Genomic DNA, 21869 nt, shown 5'->3' on the forward strand with positions numbered 1-21869 from the left:
GCTGACCAGTATGAGCACTGCATGAGGAAACTATGTGTAGCCCGAATAGTGCAGTGTATTCTACATGTAATTCTCATTCTCAGGGAGCTCAGGCTGTGATTTGGACAGAACCAGCATGCATAAGCGTGGGTCTCTTACCCTCCATGGCCTCCGAGAAGAAGCTGGTGTCGCTGACCGATCTTTCCCTCCGGAAACACTCCTCGAGAAGCTCTGGAGACAGTCGGCGCGGAAACAGAATGGAGCCGCTCTCGGCCCTGCGATTTGACCCCTGCTGAGAGAGACGCATGCACACCACACTGTTTACAAGTCCTAGAATGACTCTGCTCTGTCAAATCACATCAAATCAAGTACCTGCCGTAGATATCTCCAAGCAATTTAACGAAGGGACTTTTTCTTTGAATCAACACTTGGGGTTTTTCTTCAGGAAGTAAACCTAGGGAAAATGCATTGAACTCTATGGGCCAGATTTCTGTACCTGAAGCACGCAGAGCTTGACTATTGCCAGGATAGAATGGGAACGTTGTGTGGGAGGTTCCATTACATATTTTATTTCTCCCAGAAGCGCCATTATTTGTGTGGCTGGTTGTTTGTCACAGAAGTCTTTCCCTGTTTCTTTTTCGAGATTGTTTTGGAGGATAACAAATCAAAACAAGCCTGTTTTTATTATTTTAGCAATGCCAGTAGTGCATGCTCTGTTTCTCATGATGTTCTGTTAAAGGCAACAATCTTTCCACGATGGACAAAAGTGATTAAAAGCAGCATATCAATGCATTCAGCCAACTCATTTTTTACTAGCGGCAATGATTTTTTGAAAATTAAAACACTTGTTACAAAGTGGGAGCAGAGTAACTGCTCATCCCTGGATATCAATCATAGCTAATTAACAGTACCACAACCAAACAGCTTAGGAAAATGGCTTATTGGAAAATTTAGGCTTAGACTTTAGGCTTTAGGCTTAAAATAAGTTTTAAAATATATTTAAATGACTGAATAGTAAAAAAATGATGCATTTTTTTGTTGTTGCCTAAAGACAACTGGCAAGTGTCACATTCAACCACCAACTCTTTTTATTAATAATTAATATGAATAATATGTTTGGTGATTTCTTGGAGTTCAAATAATTTTGCAAAGCCTACACTACCTGTGTCTGAGGCATGCTGATAGATTGCATATCATTTTTCAAACTGCCTCAATTAAAATGATAATTCTTCCCTCAGGCTTCTGCCTGACATACGGGTCCACTTGATTGACATGAAATGCGGCTAATCTGCTACTGTTGAAAACTTTGTTACATTAAGCATGCTCATTCATGTCATCAGTGTTGCCAAGTTCAGTTTGCCGGTAAATTGTAATGAATTTGCGAGGCAATGACTCCCTAGTTTGATCGAGTCATTTCTGAGGGGGACACCCTTCCCCCGAGGTAGATCGCGTTGTGCTAGCCATTGGAAAAGTACAGTACCACGCAAGGCAAAATTATGGGCACCCCTGACGTAAAGCATCCCGATTAAAACCAACAAGAGAAGTAGAATAATATCCAACATAAGGATGTATTTGTATTTGCCTATGATGATTTGTGTTTGCCGACAGAAGTCTCATTTTGCCTGGCCCTTGTTTTTTCAAGCCACACTGTGAAATGTGACTGACAGGAAATGTCACATTTCCATGCCCTGTGGCCCATTCCGCAGAAATCAGAACACATTTGGAGACTGTCCTTCCATATCTGAGCCATATGACAAGCTGTCCGTCAGGGAAACATTGCATTCCTGATAGAGCATAAGGAGGCTACAGGATGGGCCATTTCACCACCTCCCCACGTACAGTAACATGTAAAAACACCAGTTCACTTTTCACACACTCCGGCAAAGATGCCGGCACAGTGGTAATTCAACAGCTGTTGCCATGGCACCTGGGTGCATCTCCAAGACAACGGCAAGTGTGTGTGCGTGTGTGTGTGTGTGTGTGCGCATGTGTGAGTGTGTGTATGTGTGTCTCCCACCCCCAACTGTATGATCACAGCACCTCCCTCTGCTGTTTCAGACAGCAGTACCAGGGCACCCCTGAGCATTGCAGTGTCTGTGTAAATGGAGATATATCAAAGAAAACCCAAGTACATGTACAATCAAACTGCATATTGTATATTCATTGCACTCATTAAATAGGCCCAGTAGCATTCTACACAATAAAACAGATGTGTAGACAATAAATAACTGAAATTATGCAAAATGCAATTATAGAGAGATTCATGTATAACTACACATCAATTGAGCTTTTATAATCTAAAACATATTCTATAACAGCATGTAAGAACATGCTTATGCACCGGTTTATAATTAATGATTTTCTATAAAGAAATTTGGTCAAGGCACTGTGGTGAGAGAGCTGTCACACATCTGAAACATGCAATATAGGGAGAAATACTTGACTTGACTTCGCATTTTGTTTCATTTAGAAATCATAATCCCTGCAAGCGGACCTGAACTCTCAATTTCTCTCTGAAAATGTGATCCATTCTAAAGTCCATTATATGAGTCAACACTTCAACTGAAATAATGTTCTAATATAAAATATAAGAATTATCTTTTAGTATGTTTTACATCTTTTACATATTATAGATAAATGTACAATTTTATCTAAACAAAATTACATATATCATTTAATTTGCTTCTCATGAAAGAATGACTCATGGGACTATAAAAAACGGGTCTGAAATGCTGGAACAAATGTGTTTCCTTTGCTGGGGAAAAGGAGCATCCTCATCCCATGAGAAATCATATTCTCACATCACTGAGTTCTGCACCTGGTTCATGGGCACTGAAGCCTCCAACACACCTGGGCCTATAGCGTCCATTTTAAGTCATTCTTAGGAGTCGGACCATAAAACGTCAGCCAAAAAGACACCAGCTCATTCAATCTTGTTCGTTCTGCATCCTGAACCCCTTCATACCTCTACCAATGAGCCTTTGCTATGTGGATATAAATGGCTTCTTCAAATCCAAGGAGGGACACACCAAGAACATAGATTCTAAAACACCAAGAATATATGAAAACAGATAAGACAAGATACACTGCTGGAGCAGCATCATGACTGTAATTCTTTCCATATTCATATCCACACTTTGATACAACTCAGAAACAACAGTGCGCAACAGAACTTGGTGCCCTTTACAGAGATGCACTCATGTATCTGCAAGGAGCCAGCAGTGCCATGCGAGCTCCTCCTTCAAATGAAACCTGCGGAGCAAGCCAAAGTCTGCCTGTGCCTCATGAGGCTGTGGACCTGAGATGTGCAGTGTGCTGTGGCGCACTAGCTGTGGTGTGCTGCAGGGCGCTAGTCAGAGGGTGCTGCAGGGCGCTAGTCGCAGGGTGCTGCAGGGAGCTAGTCGCAGTGTGCTGCAGGGCGCTAGTCGCAGGGTGCTGCAGGGAGCTAGTCGCAGGGTGCTGCAGGGCGCTAGTCGCAGTGTGCTGCAGGGAGCTAGTCGCAGGGTGCTGCAGGGCGCTAGTCGCAGTGTGCTGCAGGGCGCTAGTCGCAGTGTGCTGCAGGGCGCTAGTCGCAGTGTGCTGCAGGGCGCTAGTCGCAGGGTGCTGCAGGGCGCTAGTCGCAGGGTGCTGCAGGGCGCTAGTCGCAGTGTGCTGCAGGGCGCTAGTCGCAGGGTGCTGCGGGGAGCTAGTCGCAGGGTGCTGCGGGGAGCTAGTCGCAGGGTGCTGCGGGGAGCTAGTCGCAGTGTGCTGCAGGGTGCTAGTCGCAGGGTGCTGCAGGGTGCTAGTCGCAGTGTGCTGCAGGGTGCTAGTCGCAGGGTGCTGCAGGGCGCTAGTCGCAGTGTGCTGCAGGGCGCTAGTCGCAGGGTGCTGCGGGGAGCTAGTCGCAGGGTGCTGTGGGGAGCTAGTCGCAGTGTGCTGCAGGGTGCTAGTCGCAGTGTGCTGCGGGGCGCTAGTCGCAGTGTGCTGCGGGGAGCTAGTCGCAGTGTGCTGCGGGGCGCTAGTCGCAGGGTGCTGCAGGGCGCTAGTCGCAGTGTGCTGCAGGGCGCTAGTCGCAGTGTGCTGCAGGGCGCTAGTCGCAGTGTGCTGCAGGGAGTTAGTCGCAGGGTGCTGCAGGGCGCTAGTCGCAGTGTGCTGCATGGAGCTAGTTGCAGTGTGCTGCGGGGAGCTAGTCGCAGGGTGCTGTGGTGCGCTAGTCGCAGGGTGCTGCAGGGTGCTAGTCGCAGTGTGCTGTGGGGAGCTAGTCGCAGTGTGCTGCAGGGTGCTAGTCGCAGTGTGCTGCGGGGAGCTAGTCGCAGTGTGCTGCGGGGCGCTAGTCGCAGGGTGCTGCAGGGTGCTAGTCGCAGTGTGCTGCGGGGAGCTAGTCGCAGTGTGCTGCGGGGCGCTAGTCGCAGGGTGCTGCAGGGTGCTAGTCGCAGTGTGCTGCGGGGAGCTAGTCGCAGTGTGCTGCGGGGAGCTAGTTGCAGGGTGCTGCGGGCCGCTAGTCGCGGTATGGTCCCTGACCTTCTCCGAGCCGCAGTCCGACAGAGCCCAGGGGGTCAGCAAGCCGGAGCCGGCCGTTCCGTTCTGGTCGGAGTCCACAGCCAGCTTCCCGTTGGTGCTGAGGCCCGGGAAGAAGACCGGGGAGTAGCAGCTGGTGGCACTGTGGGAGCTGGTCCTCCTGGGGGGCCAGGGGACCGTCAGGGAGTTCACTCGACTCCGGTCCCCCGTGTGCACGCTGCGCTCGTCGTCTGCCTCCTCCGAGCCCCTGTTTCTGGGACGGAAGTTGAAGAAGCTGACCTGGCTGGGCCTCCTAGTCCGGCAGGACAGGGAGCGAGCCAGAAAGGGGTGCAGGTTCTAGGAGCAGAGAATGGAAAAGCAGACCAAATCAGACCAGTCCTGCTGACATATTCACGGAAATATGAAATAAACTTGCTGAGCACTTTATTAGGTAGACATGTACGCCAGCTTGTTAATGCAAATATTTAGCCAGCCAATCATATGGCAGCAACTAAATGCATAAAAACATGCGGACATGGTCACAAAAATATTATTATAATTTTTTTTTTTTTTTTTTTTTTTTTTTTTTTTTTTTTTTTTCAAAGGAACAGAAGAACAGGGCAACACGTAATCTAGAACAATGGCATGTTTCTACTTTTATGAGAATTGGAATAGTAGTGATTGGAGTAACTGCTCATCCCTGAATGATGCAAGAATTTTCTGGCAACTCATTCTGGGAATGTTACTGTGCCAAAACAATAAGCAAACAAACTAACAAAAATATGTACACATATGGTTAAGAAGGAATGACAATTTACTGACAAACATGCATAGAGATTTTACCATGGTGCCTTCCACTAATTGCAGCTTTGCCTTCTCGTAACCGTCGTCTTCAGTGCCCTCTGATTGGGTCCTCAGAGCTTTCTTCTTCCTCTTCTTCCGCTCTTTGGAGTCTTTTAAAGTGAATGGAGAAAGTTCCGGCCCCATCACAGAGTCTGTCTCATGGGCTTTATGTGACAGGGCCTGAGAAGAGCATGGAGATGGTTTATTCTCAGCTTGAAAAGATCAAAGAGTATTGCTTTACAATAACAAGAGATTGCTCAGAAAATTAGTTTCAAGAATCAAATGAAGGGTTTTGTGTCCGTTTATATTTTTCAGGCAGCCAGTGAATTATTCAAGCCAACCAATCAGATCAGATGAGTGAATTCTGAGATATTCCATTTTGCATTTATTTTTCAAGCATTAAAAATAAATATGCTGATGTATATTATAACTGGATGATGGGTAGCACTACCGCCTCACAGCAAAGAGGTCCTGGGTTTGAATCCCCGTCGGCCGGGGCCTCTCTGTGTGGAGTTTGCATGTTCTCCCTGTGTCTGCGTGGGTTTCCTCCGGGTACTTCGGCTTCCTCCCACAGTACAAAGACGTGCAGGATAGGTTGACTGTTCTGATACCTTCTGCACCTTTAGAGAGGTGCACTGATACCTGCTGTTCTTTACAGAGGTGTACTGATACCTGCTATTCTTTAGAGAGGTGCATTGATACCTGCTGTTCCTTTCGTAGGTGCTCCATGGCAAGCTGGAACTCCTGCTCTTTCTGCCAAGCCTCAGCGATGGTGGCCTGGTTCTGCTCCTCGTATGCCATGGCAACCACAGCCAGGATCAGGTTGACCAGGTAGAATGACCCCAGGAAGATCACCAGCACAAAGAAGATCATGTAGGTCTTCCCAGCAGTCCGAAGAGTCTAACATTGCCAAGCAATGAAATTATGTTATCTCACATGGCACAACGTTTTAGAGTACTGCAAACACTGGCATTCCATTGGACAGTTCCACTGCCATCATTAGTTCAGTTTCCATCCAAATGTTTAAAAAATGTTTCGCAAGCTTCAGAAAAGTCAGCAAACAAGAATCAATGTGACTTTCCATCCACGACAGTGTATATTTTGCTTTTTTAGGCTTTCTGGAGTGAAGCCTAAAACATGACTTATTTGAAAAATCTCTTTTTATCACAACTTGATCAACAGTAAAAACTTTTACTGCCAATATTTCGAATTTCGCATTTCGAATTTCAAGCGTTTCAAAATTCAAAATTTGCACAAAAATGCTTGGATAGAAACCCCACTATTGGCCAGTTCCATTGCTGTCATTCCATTGGTTAGTTCTGTTTGAAGATTTGCAATAGGCAACAACAGATCTCCTATCTTTTAACTTTACTTAGTCTGATACAAATAATACAATTAGCCTTCAACAAACAAGAATCCAAGTACGTACTGTCAGAGTGATGAGAACTCTTATGGGTTGAACTATTCTTGAGAACAGAGTTCAGGATGCTGTTGTGCAACAGAGCTTCAGTGGTATTGAAAATAAAAGTTTCTAGATCATTCTAGATCGTGTTTAAAGTCTATGTATAATTTTCTGGAGACTTATAAGATAGCAAGTAAGGGAATACAAAGCGCTCAGCGGGTCAATGAGCTGTTCCAAGCCTGACTTGCATTACAAATTGCTCAGCATGCTTAGTCTTTGTTTATTTTTATTATTCAACAAAGGACAAACACAGATGCTAATGATGTACCAGCTGATAGAGGTTCTCCCAGTAGTCCTGTGTCATGAGGCGGAACAAAGCCAGGAAAGCCCATCCAAAGCTGTCAAAACTGGTGTAACCATAATTAGGGTTCCTTCCTATTTTCTCACAGACAAATCCATCGGGACACTTCCTGCAAAACAAGACAGAGGGTATTGCTTCAGAATAAAATAAAGCTGTAAATCAGCAAGATTTTATGCAGATTCTGTCTCATCCCAGTGAGTGTTGTCCTTCACTGTACAATGAATTGGAGTGAATGTGACTTGTTTTGGTTTTGCTTTCTTTCTTTCTGTATATTGTTGCTGATTGCTGTGATTACTTCTTACATTTTGGTGTGACACATATTTATAAAGTTAAATAAAAGTAAAACCAGAGGTGTGATTGAATCCTGGCTACACACACACACACACGCATACACACACACACGCAAATGCATGCAGACACACACATGCAGACATATGCACACAAGCACAGACACATACATGAGTACTATTCATGAATATAAATAAAGAAATAATCAACTAATCAATTTGTCCATAAGTATATTCAATGGCAAACGGCTCAATGGGGGGGAATTGAGCGGGACTTCAAATCCCACCAGCCCCCTGGAAGGCAATAAAATATATTGGAGCCAAAGGGATTATGGGAATCAGGTTGTCATCAAAGCTGAGGTATATCCAGGTTGCTGTCTGTGTTTCTCCACCACGAGGGAGTGGGCGTCACAGTGGACTACAGTCCACTGACTTTCATTTAAATAAAACAAAGTTAAACGCTGTTAAAGTTGCAGTCTATTGACCTGCAGTATCTCACAACTACAAAAGGACAATAGATTGCAACTTTAACAGCCTTTAACTTTCATTTTTTTTAATTATACTGAAAAACTTCAGGGCCAGGGGTGCATTTTATTCTCTATCAGTTTCTGTTTTTAATTGCATCTTGCATGATAGAGCTATGCTTTTGTGCATTGTTCATTCGACAATTTTATTGATAAGAAATAATATTAATATGTCTAATGGTTTTAAGGTCCCCAACCTCTTTTCTGTGGTAAAAAGGATTTAATCGAGCGAGATAGCTTTTGAACTTTAAGTGTATGAAGCAAACCCTTTCAATTTCACGGAATTAAGTAAAAAGGAGTCGTGTAAAGTTCGCATTTCTTGCCAAAATGAATAAGCTCCTAAAAATCATTGTTAAAATACACAATTGATATGATGGTCAGTATACAGCTTAAATGTTTTCTACCTCCTCTTTATTTGTAACCCCTAAAACAGCACTGCTGCGTGGGATAATTTAGAGATGGCTCAGCCCAGCTGGCCATGTCGACACCATTCTGTGAACAACTGAAGATTTCATTCGGTCTTCCAAAGCTGGATAAGAGGAAAGCAGGGAATCGTTCCTAATACAAATCAGAATCCTCTTCATCTTAACATGCATTTCAGATCAAAAGAAAGAAAATTTGTGCTGGGTTAACCCCAATGGTGCTTTGTGACACTAACATGTGTAAGCATAAATTGCACTTTTCTCTGGTTCTTAGATCTCTGTAGAATTTTAAAAATACAAAAATAAACCCAGCCTACTCCATGGTGTCCCAATGGGCCATTTTTCTAAGAGAAAATCAGAAGCCAAATTTGGATTTTGAGTCGTCTGTGTTCCAGGGGAGGTTGATTATGGTACAGTACACAGTGGTACACCTTGCACTTGCAGTACAATAATCAATAATTAACTACAATTTAATCAGAAATCACCCTATGCAAATGAAATGCGCTGATAGTGGAACAATTTGTTTTCAGAAAATGTAACAAAGTACGGAAATCACCTGCCTGAAAGCACATTGCAAAAGTGAATTAAAGCTTGGGCGGCCTGTAGCGTACTGGTTACATGACTGGGACATGCAAGGTTGGTGGTTCTAATCCTGGTGAAGCCACAATAAGAGCCGCATAGCCTGAGCAAGGCCCTTAACCCTGCATTGCTCCAGGGGAGGATTGTCTCCTGCTTAGTCTAATCAACTGTACGTCGCTCTGGATAAGAGCATCTGCCAAATGCCAATAATTTAATGTAATGTAAAGCCAAACAAAATAGCAAGTTTCCAGTGAAAGATGGCAGAATCTACATACCTGATGCACCTCTCAATAGCTCTGTGCCCTCTGCAACCCTTGCACAGTATTTCCTGTTCAATGTGAATGAAGTCACAGCTCAGCTTCATTCATGGCTCAGGCAGTAAGAGCAGTCGTCTGGCAGTCGGAGGGTTGCCGGTTCGATCCCCCGCCCGGGCTGTGTCGAAGTGTCCCTGAGCAAGACACCTAACCCCCAAATGCTCCTGACGAGCTGGTCGGCACCTTGCATGGCGGCCAATCGCCGTTGGTTTGTGAGTGTGTGTATGAATGGGTGAATGAGAAGCATCAATTGTACAGCGCTTTGGATAAAGGCGCTATATAAATGCCAACCATTTACCATTTCGATCACATGAAACAGCACTTGAAGGTGGACCACAATCCACCGTGTTTGAATTCCCTACATGGATTTATCAGTGGCAATGACCAGGCCCTATCACAGAAGACAAATATGCAATAAGCCTAATTTTTGAAGCAGGGCCCACCTCCATTTTGGCAAAGAGGTAAGCCACTCACTCAATGCTTATTATCCTACCCTGTACAACTGCACTGAGAACTCCCCAGACAGGGGCGGTTTTCTTTACTGAATCTATACCTGTACCTGAATCCACATTTTATTTACATGGAGACAGAAACTGGCCCCCCAGCAGTCCACATTCTGACATACTATGCTGTACACACGTGTACTGTTTTATTAATTTCATTCAAAGATGAACACAACTGTTTCTGGCAGATGGTCCTGTTTGTGTTAAAAAAACCAAAACCAAATGCAGCATAATGGTAATGCGATTGGATGATTCAGACCCAGCACTATGCTCATGATATGTTTCCCTCTTTAGCTATGGTTGTCTTAAATGGACACTTTACCTCAGCTTCCGGCTCCATCTTAGTTTAATGAGCATCATAAAACAAAAATTGTCCAGTACTTACAATCCGCGGCAAAATCAACTCTTCTAGAGCACTTTAAACCCATTTCCATGAAGTGAAATTAGCTCTGTGAGAGATTTAACACTGATAATCCATCAGTGTAGATGTACGAGGCCACTGGTTATGGTTTTTCAACCTTTCAATCGGTGCTCTTCAGCACAAAAGCATTTTCATCCTTGGTCAAAATCTAAAGCAATTTTGTAACTACACAGCGATTTAGCACCAGGTTTCAACTTCTGACAGAGTAACAGCATTTTGAAAAGTTCAGTTTGAAACATGAACTACATTTTGACCTCATGCCAGAATGGGGATTTGTGGGTCTTATCATCACTTGAATTAAAGGGGCTATCTTAAAATACAGAACCTGCTTTTAACAGTTCAATACCATGAGACAGAAGGAGATGGTCTGATGGTACAGGTAAGTGCTCTGTAAATGTGCTTTTACAGTTTCTATATCTTCAATTTAATAGTGTGGTCAGTCCTGCGCAGTGTCTTAAATCGATCACAAGAGTTAAAGCAGCTTCAGTTAAATGCTGCATTGTAAAATCTTTGCAGGCATCCTTATCCAGGATAATATATTTAGCTGACATTTTTAAACACCTTATCCATTAACACAGCTGGATACTAACAGAAAAAATCTGGGTTTAGCGCTATAGGAACAACAGCTGTCCCCCACCGCGGAATCAAACCCACAAACTTTGGATAGAAATGTAGCACTACGGTGTTCTGATAGCAGGAATGGCCCTTTTTGCGCAGTCGAAAACACAGCTTGAATGAAACACGGCTCAGATGAATGCATGACCTCTTTCAGGAATCGGTTATGACCCGAATGTGGCAGGATGTGGGCCTCCCAGAAGCAGCGGCTGTGTTCTTGGTCGTAGAGAGAGGGAGCTCGCCCCTCTGAGGTAGGCTTCAAAGCAGGGACAGGTGTGGAGTCCCCCGCACCATGACCCAGCGAGCGCTGTTTGCTTTGGGCTCAGGGTTTTACCCAGGCTCTCCAGGTGAGCAGAGGGTCCAGGCTGCCACACAGATCAGAGAGATAGCAGATGGGCTCTTCTCATCTGGACTGGGTCAGCTGCACAGTGAACAACTGCACAAACCACTGATGGGTCTTCCGAAAGAGGACAAAATATAAACTAGAATACCACAGCAAATGTTACTACAATAATCCTATTTTTATTATTATTATTATTATTATTATTATAAAAAGGAAGAAGAAAATATATTGATTGCAGTTTCCGGTGATTGAGTCCATGTTACTTCTATATGGTTAATCCCACCTATGCCTGTCTATAATAATTTGAGCTCCCTATACTGTGAAATATGGAGCTCTCACTTCATACAGGACATGGTGGGTTAAGAGCCATAAAAATTTATATTATTCAGTGAGCTAATAGAAGGAAAAACAAGGTTGCCGTGACGATAGAAATAGGCTACTTAAAATTTCTATAGCAACAGTAACCAGGAGGCTGTTGCCAGTGGAGATTGTTTCTTGGTACATCTCTTGGAACTCCAGAGGTCTCTCTCTCTCTCTCTCTCTCTCTCTCTCTCTCTCTCTCTGTCTCTCTCTCTCTCTCATTCAAATCTTAACACACAAAACATTAGTTTCTGAAGTAATATATCACGACAAATGCTATTCATTTATCAAATAAGAAACCTGCCAAAAAACCGAATGAGCAAATAATCGTCTTGAAAGTAAATCTATATTTATTTAGGATTTAGTCATATCTATAATTTAAATATTTCCCGTCCAGGCTAGTATACATTATATCTGAGGATTAATAATTATATATGACAGTATTCCCTTGTTTGACCCGTCTAGTCCAATATACACATGGAATGCCATAAAAAGGTGCAGTTCAAGCCAAAATCAAAAGGGGGTAAACATGCATTTACCCATTTAGATATGTTCACAAATACACATTGTGTCAAAAGGAGGTTTATCCTCAATTCACATAGCCCCGAAAGCCGTCCAAATTAAGAAAGGAACAGCCGAGTGGAAGAGAGAAGAGAGAGCGAGAGCGAGAGAGAGAGAGGATAAAGCGATGAAAGACAGAGGGGTGGAAGAGAGGGAGCAGACAGAAAGAAAGAGAGTGGATGGACATTGTCAGATAGACAGAGACAGACGGAGGCAGGCAGTAATCCTTGTGTGCGCCGTTAGGGTCGGAGCAGCCATTAACAAACCCATTAGGGGGAAGCAAAGGAGCTTTAAAAGGGATAAAATGTGACTACAGGCAGGAATTCCTCTCAGTGAAACAGAGCTGCTGTTTAAAAGATGGACAAGGGCCACTTTTCGGGAAGTGGGGAGGATGAGGGGAGTGGTTACGGGGTTATGTTGGGTAGAGTACTGCACAGGAATGTTTCAGGAAGTGTTTTTCCCTGCTTAATTTACACGCTTGCTGACAGTGAGGAATGGTTGCGGTATATATTCATGTATGCATGGCGATGCCGATAACATATTCCAAGGCCGGATGTTTTCTTGAAACTCACAGCTAAAGTGAAGGGCAGTGCCCATCTCCGGATTCTGGGTGCAAGAGTACTTCCCAGAATCATGGCTCCAGCCCATAATAACGCACCATGTCTGATGGTCTCTGTCACTGGCCTGCACTGGCTCATGTCCTGTTGCGTCGATGGCTTTTAACATGACTGTAAATCTGCTGGGCCGACAGGCGGTTGACACCTGCCAGTCATCTATTACCCTCATCATGGGGGGTGGGGGAGGGGAGCATCAGACAGGCTGCTGCGTTCACAGTATAGAAACATGCTGGCTGTCAAATCATCCGGTCCTCTGATCTGACACTTGCAGCATTTTGTGAAAGTGCTGTGGACACTCAGTCCTGTATGCTCTGTCGCCGTGGTGGATCAGGGTGAGACTGGAAGAATGCTGGCTGATTACCCAATAGGAGCATTATATCCTGAATTGCCCCAGGAAATATCCAGCTCTGCACATGGTGTTAAATGTGAGCTACAGGTTGCTCGAGATAAAGACTGTGTTGACTACAGCAAATACATAATGTTGACAATGCGATTTGCAAAAAGTCAAGAATGAGGTGAAATGCATTCCTTTGTGAATTAAATTTTACTAATTTAGATGAACTAGGACTAAACATGCCTATTCTGTTTTCCTGAAAAATGTATTTACTAACTGGATTTTTGTTTTTATACAACACATACCAACCCACCCACACCCCCACACACACACACACACACACACATACACACACACACACACACACACAGGCACTCAGATGAATTGATGATACCCAGCAATTATCACCTAATCAGGGTATCTATCACCTAATTAAATTTCTGTATGGAATTGTAAAACTAATTCCATGGAATATGTTCTAACATAAAGGATAAAAAGTAAAGAATACATAGTACTGTACTGTACTGTACATTGTTTGACATGGATAGAAACACATTATTCTCTAACCATCATCTGGAAAATAACATCATTTTGCATGCATGGCCTTGTGTGCGTGTGTGTATGTGCACGTGCGTGCGTGCATGCATGTGTCTCTTTCGCCTGTGTGTAGGTGGGTGTGTGCACTCCTGTTACTGCTAAACTCATAGTTTTTACATTTGAAACATTTCAGAGAACAGACCCAATCACAGGATCACAATCCATGTGCCAGTGCATTAGTATCTGTATTTGGATAGAACTGTCATTCTTTAGAAATGGTAACTGCCATCCTGAAATGGGAAGCAATGCATGTGCTTAGTAAGGCGCCAGTTCCTAGTTGGACAGGTAGTGAATGCAGGGCAGCAGTGATTACAGTAACAAGACACACAATGTATTGATTCTGCCAATGTTACCTTTGTGGTTCATGTCACAAGCGAGTGAGAGCTACAATAAGCAATACTCAGGAAAAACAGTTTTCGATCAGTTCGATCAGTCTACAGAAACATATATTAGCACTTGGGAGTTTGTGAAGTTTGTTAGTGTGTTAGTTTGTTACACTACACAAATCCCACAAAACTAAATATGTAAATAAAAAATACATAGTTTAGTTTCCTGCTTATCAAACCAACTAAGCAAGCTTGCTCCTGCCTACTTTCCCAGCTCTTACATAAACCGTCCCAAGCAATCTAAACTACACTGCGTAGGTTCTTGCATAATCAGCAGAATACTCAAAAATCAATCCCTTACCCTGTATCATTGGCAAATCCACAGATTAAGGCATCCTTTGCACCATCTAACCTGTACAAATTTTCTGTAAAACATAAAAAACAGAGAAATGTTTATACTATGCACTTATTCATCAGACATTCTTACTTATTTAAATATATTCTGAGGTACATTTTAATAGGGCGGCCTGTAGCATAGTGGTTAAGGTACATGACTGGGAGCCGCAAGGTCAGTGATTCCCGGTATAGCCACAATAAGGTCCGCACAGCCGTTGGGCCCTTGAGCAAGGCCCTTAACCCTGCATTGCTCCAGGGGAGGATTGTCTCCTGTTTAGTCTAATCAACTGTACGTCGCTCTGGATAAGAGCGTCTGCCAAATTCCAATAATGTAATGTAATGTTAATAAGGGGTGGAGTACAGAAAATCTGTTTTCTGATTTACAGTAATGGGGCAGACACATTTTAGGAGCGCCTCCCATAAAAGAGTCAAACAGCACTGGCCTGTGGACTGACCGTAAAAACACCTCCTCCAGTTTGGTTTCGTCCCACTTCCCTTCCACCAGAGATCCCAGACCTACCATCAGCAGTACCGAAATCCATCGAGGAGTTCCACAACGTGTTGTTGCAGTAGAAGCTGCCGTTGGAGGTGTAGTTGGCACAGGAGCGGATGCACTTCTGCTGCAGGACTCCCATGAAGAGCTGCAGACCGATGAGGGCGAAGACGCTGAGGCAGAAGACGGTCAGGATCATGACGTCCGCCAGCTTCCTCACAGATTGGATCAGCGCGCCTACGATGGTCTTCAGGCCTGCCCCGGGGAACAGGTCACAGGTCAACCGCCCCGGCCACCCACATGCCGCAGGCAAACACACGACAACAACAACAACGCACGCCTCTTTAAAAATCAGCTGCAATGTCACTTCAAGGCCTGAGCTGAATGGCATTTTCATAAAGAAATTCAGATGAACCAAACCTTAGATCTTAGCTGATGAAAGGGTTTCTGAAATTAAATGACCAACCTGTCCTGAAAAATGGTAATTACTGATTACTATGACCTTGCAATTCAACAAATTACAATTACAATTAATTTTAATTATTTACTATCTTGATGTGTTTTATAGTACTATAAAACACTGTGGTGTAGAGAGCTACCAAACAACAAGTAGCCTAATGCATGATGCTTTACAGGAACTTGTTAAAAGAAAAGTGATCTTCATTATGAATTTCACCACATATTAAAGCTGAAAAAGCCCAGATTCAATTTAAACCCAAGGAGCTCTCCCTCGCCTTCGCTAAAAGCCAAACGGATGTTCTGTAGCTAACCAGTAAAGATCAGGGCAAAGCTAATTGCATCTAGCTTGATTCTGGGCCAAAGACAACAACAGCAAAGCACAGCAAACTGAATATGAGACACTGATAAAGCCAAGACAGACAGACTGAAAATATTCAACAAATAAAAGTCCTTATCTTAGATTATCAGCAATAATATAGCACATAAATTCACTGACATTAGGTGTTGGCAATCAACTAAATTCAGCATGGCTTATTTCTATAGAATGTTTACCATTTTTATTTGAAAAATATTTGTTGTATTGTGACCAGTCATCTGTGATCAGTCGGTAACTGAGGAAAGTTATTGATCTTAACTCATAGCGAAATTTCTCCACCCCAGATCTCCATAAAAAACAAAGATGTGCTTCGGCTTGGATTCAATCTAACCATTTGGCATTTGTCCTCGAGTTTAAACAATTTAAGAATGGATCTCTATTTCATTACATGTGAATCTGTTTTACTTTGGTGGAAGGATAGCACTATAAATATACAAAGGAGTAAATTGTCACTTGAACACTTGAATTAGGGACAAATGTAATTGTCGTCAGATTGAATCTGCCCATGGTATAAAGAATGAAAAGATAATTAAATTTTTTTTATAAAAGTATTTGTCAACATCTGATGTCAGTTATGTGATCATTTTACCATGCAAAAGCTGATAATTCTCTAGCTAACCATGCCTATTAGATGTTAAACACTAAGGTTGAATGAGACCTGTTTAATGAAATAACAAAGCATCAACACCAGACCAGGGATAATTTCAAATCTTTTCCAGAATTTTTTTTTAAGCACGTGTAAATAGGCTTACAGAAATCTAAAATAAGCCAGTGCATTGTATTACTTTTATCGAAAATTCTTAAATAAATTATTGATGGTGGCCTGTTCAGAGTGAAACAAATACTGCCATTGGTGTGTGTGTGTCTTTTTTATAAGTCTCCCAGTAATATCCTCAATATCAAGTACAGTTATGCAGTGTTTATGTACATTGGTATATTACATCTAGAAAATGTTACGTCACTCACAGGTCTCATTTCTAACACCTTTTCCCATTTCTGTTTGTAAAAGAAATAGGTTTGCCTCAGCTATGAGACAAGGAAATGGCAGGTGCGTTTGTGTTCTCTTCACAGAACAGCCTTAGTGTTTAACCCTCTTCTCACCTGGAATGACTGAGATAGTTTTCAGTGCTCGGAGAACTCTGAACGTTCTTAACGCTGAGACATTGCCCAGGTCCACAAACTCAGTTACATATCTGCAATAAGCGAAAGTCACACATCCAATGATAGTACACCGACAACCAGGCAACCATCCTGACTCCACTGGGGTTGGGTGGGGTCATCAATTCAGGGAGTAACAGATGGCGATGGCAGGAGGCGGGGGATGGTGGGGGGGAGGGGCACAGAGGGGGGATGAAATGAGATTGACCACACAACAGCCACAAATGCAACCTGCCTCTCCGAGGAGGATGTCCTTACCTGGGATGACTGAAATTGTTTTCAGTGCTCTGAGGACCCTGAATGTTCGAAGGGCTGAAAGATTGCTTACTTTTGCATGTAACGTGGTTACATACCTGCAGAATCAGATTAAAGTTATTTGGAAGAACACCACAATTAGAATACAGCCAAGAACAGAGCTCATTTTGAGAATAAACTCCCTATGTAACAAAGTGATTTACAGCAGAGTTCAGGATTTTGTTTTATCTGTGTCTGGAGACTAAGCTCACAGGAAAATAAACAAACTTAAGACCTGAAGACTTGTATGGTCTAGAATGCATTGCTTAATCTGCGGCTTTAATTAAGCGAAAAGAAGGAGCCATTTAATTCCACATGTGCAAAATTATTTGATAATAAAAAAGTAGCAATGAGGACTCGTTGGCTTTGACTATCACTCTGATTGAATAGGAGAGGATAATTTGCCCATTCACAAACAAGTATTGTCTGTCGCCCCAGAAGCTGTGATGGTAAAAGGCTTTGGGCAGCATTGAAAAAAAAAAAGTCATTACGCAAGTTATTAATACTACAATGAAATGAACTGACATTCTCTTTTTTTTGGCTGTCCTTCACTCATTCACTCAATTAATGATGGAGTAAACAACTCCCCCTCGTACTATGATAATACCTGCAATTCACCACTAGGTGGCCTAGACGAGGAGATACACCACAGTAGCCCTTTCTGCTGGAGTTTGCCTGTCATTTCTCAGAATTTCTTTATAATATACTGCAGGTTCAATATTGTGTTGTTGACTTGTGATAGTATCCAGATAAAATCACTTTCAAATAAAAATGGAAGAAACTGAACTGAAGATCACCTCACTCATTTAATTTTAAGACCGTACGGCTGGTACAAAGATTGTTGGTCATTTATCAAAATATCATGTGATCACTGCTTCTCTATATAGACACAACATCACTGAGCTGTAACTGTGGTTATTTATAACATTTTCAGGTTAAACGTCCTGCATAGTAATTCTTTGAATTAAAAATTATTGACAGCATTAGACATAGAATTCAAAATGACTGACATAACAAATTATCACATAGGTTGCATTTGAAAATGTACTTTAGGGAATAAAGGCTGCTGCTTTAAGTGCCATTCATAATCATAAGAAGAAGGAGAGGCAGATATATTTCATAGGCCTTGACTAATTTTTATTTTGAATAGTCTAGGACTAAACTGATTCTGATTCTGTGAAACCGGCCCTAGTTGTTTTCTAAAATTAAAATGAATAAAATGTGACATTCAGAAAGTTTTTTCATATCCCCTCCTAACTTCATATGAGGAACATAGGACACATTCTGTGTGTATTATATATTTACCTGGATATGGAACTACTGATCAAAAAAAATATATCCTTCTAGAACAAGTCAAATCAAAGCAATGCAGCAAGCTTTTTTCCAGTGACATTTTGCTTTCTTTAGACATAGACAGGAAATCACAGACTTCTGAAAGGGCAGGACAATAAATGAGATCTGAAAGCCATTATGTAGAGGGGTGGGGGTGAATAGACTAAAATAGTGCCAGTTGGTGCATTTTCAGGTTAGGGTGAGGCTGGAGGAATGGTGAGGACTAACCAAGCAGGGCCCCATTTCCCAACCACAGAGCTGAGAGTGACTCTTGTCACACTCTGCATTTGTTGAATGTGGCATTTATCTGTATAATTGAATTAAAAGAGAAAATTCTGGTGTGGCCATCCAGTTTATGATAATTTAATTCAGGTTTAACTGCAATTGTTTTGGACGTTCTTCTCAATGGGAAGAAACTGGAGTGCACTCGAAAAGCATTTCCTCACTTCAAACACACACATCACCTCTCGAGTGCCACAGGCATCGCACAAATGCATAACTAATTTATGAGGAAGTTAACGAACAGTTTTGTGCATGAAACATATTAACATTTTAAATGCATGTATTGAAATGCTCCAAGGTGACCATGGAAATTCTGGAGAATAAGGGTCTTGATCACTGCCTACGAAGGCAGCATTTCTTTAAAAGTAAGATTATTACAATAGAGTGGCAGACATTCAGTTTGAAAACATTTACTTGAGGATACTAGCTGTTCATATGGAACTTTTTCCTCATTGTCTGTATTCATATTAGCTTTTTTTAGCCATTATTTATTTGCTGAAACATTTGGGAAATGGGGCCAAGGTTGGCTTATGAGTAAGTTCCAGGCTGAGTACTTACGCCATGACTATCACGCTGAAATCCAACCAGTTCCAAGGGTCTCGCAGAAAGGTGAAGGGTCCCAAGCAGAATCCTCGCGCCAGAATTTTAATCACCGACTCAAAAGTATAAATGGCTGTGAAGGTGTACCTGTGCACAATGTTTAAGGAAAGGGAGGGGTGCGGTCAATAGCATTAGTGGTGGATGGAAATGATAAGGCAACCAATCACGTGCATCCTGCTTAGTCTCTGCATGCCTTCCCTCTGCTTCCCCATCCCTCCCCTCCAATCAAATCACACAAGGCAACACCAGGAAAACAGTGGTGGCAAGTAAGCATGTGTATTAGTCAGCCTTAGAAGAATGAATGGCAGGCAGGTTTTGAAATACAATACGCCTCAATGAGTTGGTGGTCATCAAGCCAATGGACCTCAATCTTGCAAGTCCCCTCTGACATGTCCAAAGTTGAACTTTTACCAGGTCGATGAAGACTGTGATGAAGAATGGAGCATTCACAACGGCATGGCCATTTCCCCTCCTTCTCTTATCGTGATACCGGTTTTGTGATTTGTAACAATGTTTTCAAGTCATACCTCTCAATCCTGTCAGCATTACTTTTCCTGTACTTAAATTTGGTTGAAGCGTTTTAAAAGATGTGTTGTGACAGTTTTTACCCAGATTTCCCATTCCCATCATTTTCTCAGCCTACTTAATTGACCTTGCTTCATTTCATTGCTATACAGAGAAGGCCATGTTGTTTTCAGATTCAGTCAAAGCACGATATGCTCCATTGTTAACTTTAAGTGCGGACTGTTTGGAGTCTCACATTTAAATACCTGACAACCTTGAGGCTGTGTGGCTGAATCAAATACATTTTCTCAAGCCAGCGGCTAAAGCACATTACCAAATGTGGTCCTGAATGTAGACACCACTGTGCAGCTCTGCTGTTTGTGGCTGGTTTCGTCTGCGCAGAAGTAGCTTGTCTTCCAGAAAATTCACACCAGCGGTTGAGAGGTATGAGCTGCTTGGTGATGATTCGGGGGACGTCAGTGCATGCTGCGTGCCAATGAACAACCCTCCCTCCACACCAAACAATCAAACAACTGTTTTTGTCTGATAGCGAACAGCTATCATAAGGTTGACATCTCTCTTCATTAAAGGTTTGAATAGACAGCCCGTTCTCCTTTTGGCTGAAGAGGAAAAAGACCTGAGCGGAGAGCCCTGTAGAGGGACTGGAGATCCCACAGGTTCTGTAGCACTAGAACCGACGGGCATGGGTTTGGGACAGAGTTACCCTGACAGGGCAGGGTGGGCAGTGAACCAGGAGGACGTGCAGTACCATTTCAGCCTTCCGGAGGGATTTTTCACCTGTGCGTGTGCTACAAATGTCTGCTCTCCTAGGGGTGGAATTTGCCAAAAGGAATGAGACTTTTTAAATTATGCAACTCATGTGAGCCTGCTTCTTAAAACGGCCAGTGATTCCATTTGTCCTATAACATCATTAAAAAAAACTCAAACGAAACTGAGCCTGTTGTTGTGGTAGTGGGATTCTCAGAAATAGGTACATTTTTGATATGACTGCAACCAGAAACATATTTTGTAGGTGAGTGCAGTCCAGGTAAAAATATATTTTGGGCAAACACAAGGCAGGGAAGAATAAATACGTAGCAGTGACAGCCGAATGTTGCTCATGGAGGGAGTGTGTGGGAAAAGCAGTCCTGTACAGGGCTCTGCCTAAGACTTTTATCCGCCTACATTTCTCCACTCTTATCATTAGGGGCCCTCCCTGTTTCATAAATCCCTTTAATGAAAATATTTGGAGGTGTAAGTGACACAACCATGGTTTCATTCCAATGTAGCATACCAAGTGCAAGTGTAGCCTAATAGCTGAAATATGTGCTTAGTTAACTTACTTGCCAACTGAAGTTCGTAAGGTAACAAACACCTGGCACAGCATTATATTAGGACAAATAAGCACAGTTCATGAAGTCAATACAGCTGAAAATAATTCTTGTTATTGCACATAAAAGGAACTGAAAGAACATCCCTGCTGAAAAAAACAGCTCTAGCTAGGTTTTGAAAGATGTAATAGCTGGTTGACAAGTTCAGACCAGCTCCATGCTCAACATGGTTTGATCAGCTTGTTTTGAAACAGCTGGTAGCTGGTCCTTTCAAGCAGGTCATAGCTGGATTTTACAGCAGGGATGTCTGTTGTGCTGGCTAAGCATTAGAGACAGCGTTAAGAGATGTAAGATGCATACTTACTCAACATGCTTGGCCCAAGTCGGTGGTTCAGTGATGGCCATGAAACAACAGTTGGTCAATATAGTGCACATTATAAAGAGGCTGAACAAGGTAGAGACATGTTAAGGAAATTCTTGATTCTTGTTTCTCACAGGATAACAATTAGCACCGATGTATTGCAAAAGTTAATAAAGTAACATGAAACAACAGAGGCAGAAAATAATGGCAAATGGTGGGTGAGCCAGAAAAATAATTCAGTCTGTGTTCATATCCTTCACTTAAAACATAAACATAACCAAATATAAGTGGTAATAACTTCACTAGAATAATATGTGTACTCATTAGATTGCTAATGCAAATTCAGCTATGCCCGTCCACAGCAATGGATTGTGTACTGTTTCCATTAGCTGGGGATTACCTAAGCAAGAGTATGGGCA

At 42.6% G+C, this 21869-nt stretch overlaps 1 protein-coding gene across 1 annotated transcript in view; it reads right to left on the bottom strand.

Moving 5' to 3' along the window:
* LOC133136907 (sodium channel protein type 4 subunit alpha-like) overlaps window positions 1-21869 on the bottom strand; it is a 92602-nt gene that overhangs the window by 48516 nt on the left and 22217 nt on the right. The window contains exons 4-13 of the mRNA XM_061254780.1: window positions 21454-21543; window positions 19213-19341; window positions 16690-16781; window positions 14781-15008; window positions 14226-14289; window positions 7029-7170; window positions 6001-6198; window positions 5299-5478; window positions 4480-4812; window positions 139-268 (exon numbers count right to left, since the gene is read on the bottom strand). Coding sequence (XP_061110764.1) covers window positions 139-268; window positions 4480-4812; window positions 5299-5478; window positions 6001-6198; window positions 7029-7170; window positions 14226-14289; window positions 14781-15008; window positions 16690-16781; window positions 19213-19341; window positions 21454-21543 — 1586 coding nt within the window. The remainder of the gene's footprint in view (window positions 1-138; window positions 269-4479; window positions 4813-5298; window positions 5479-6000; window positions 6199-7028; window positions 7171-14225; window positions 14290-14780; window positions 15009-16689; window positions 16782-19212; window positions 19342-21453; window positions 21544-21869) is intronic.

The sequence above is a fragment of the Conger conger genome, chromosome 9 (assembly GCF_963514075.1).
Source record: "Conger conger chromosome 9, fConCon1.1, whole genome shotgun sequence".
Taxonomy (NCBI): domain Eukaryota; kingdom Metazoa; phylum Chordata; class Actinopteri; order Anguilliformes; family Congridae; genus Conger; species Conger conger.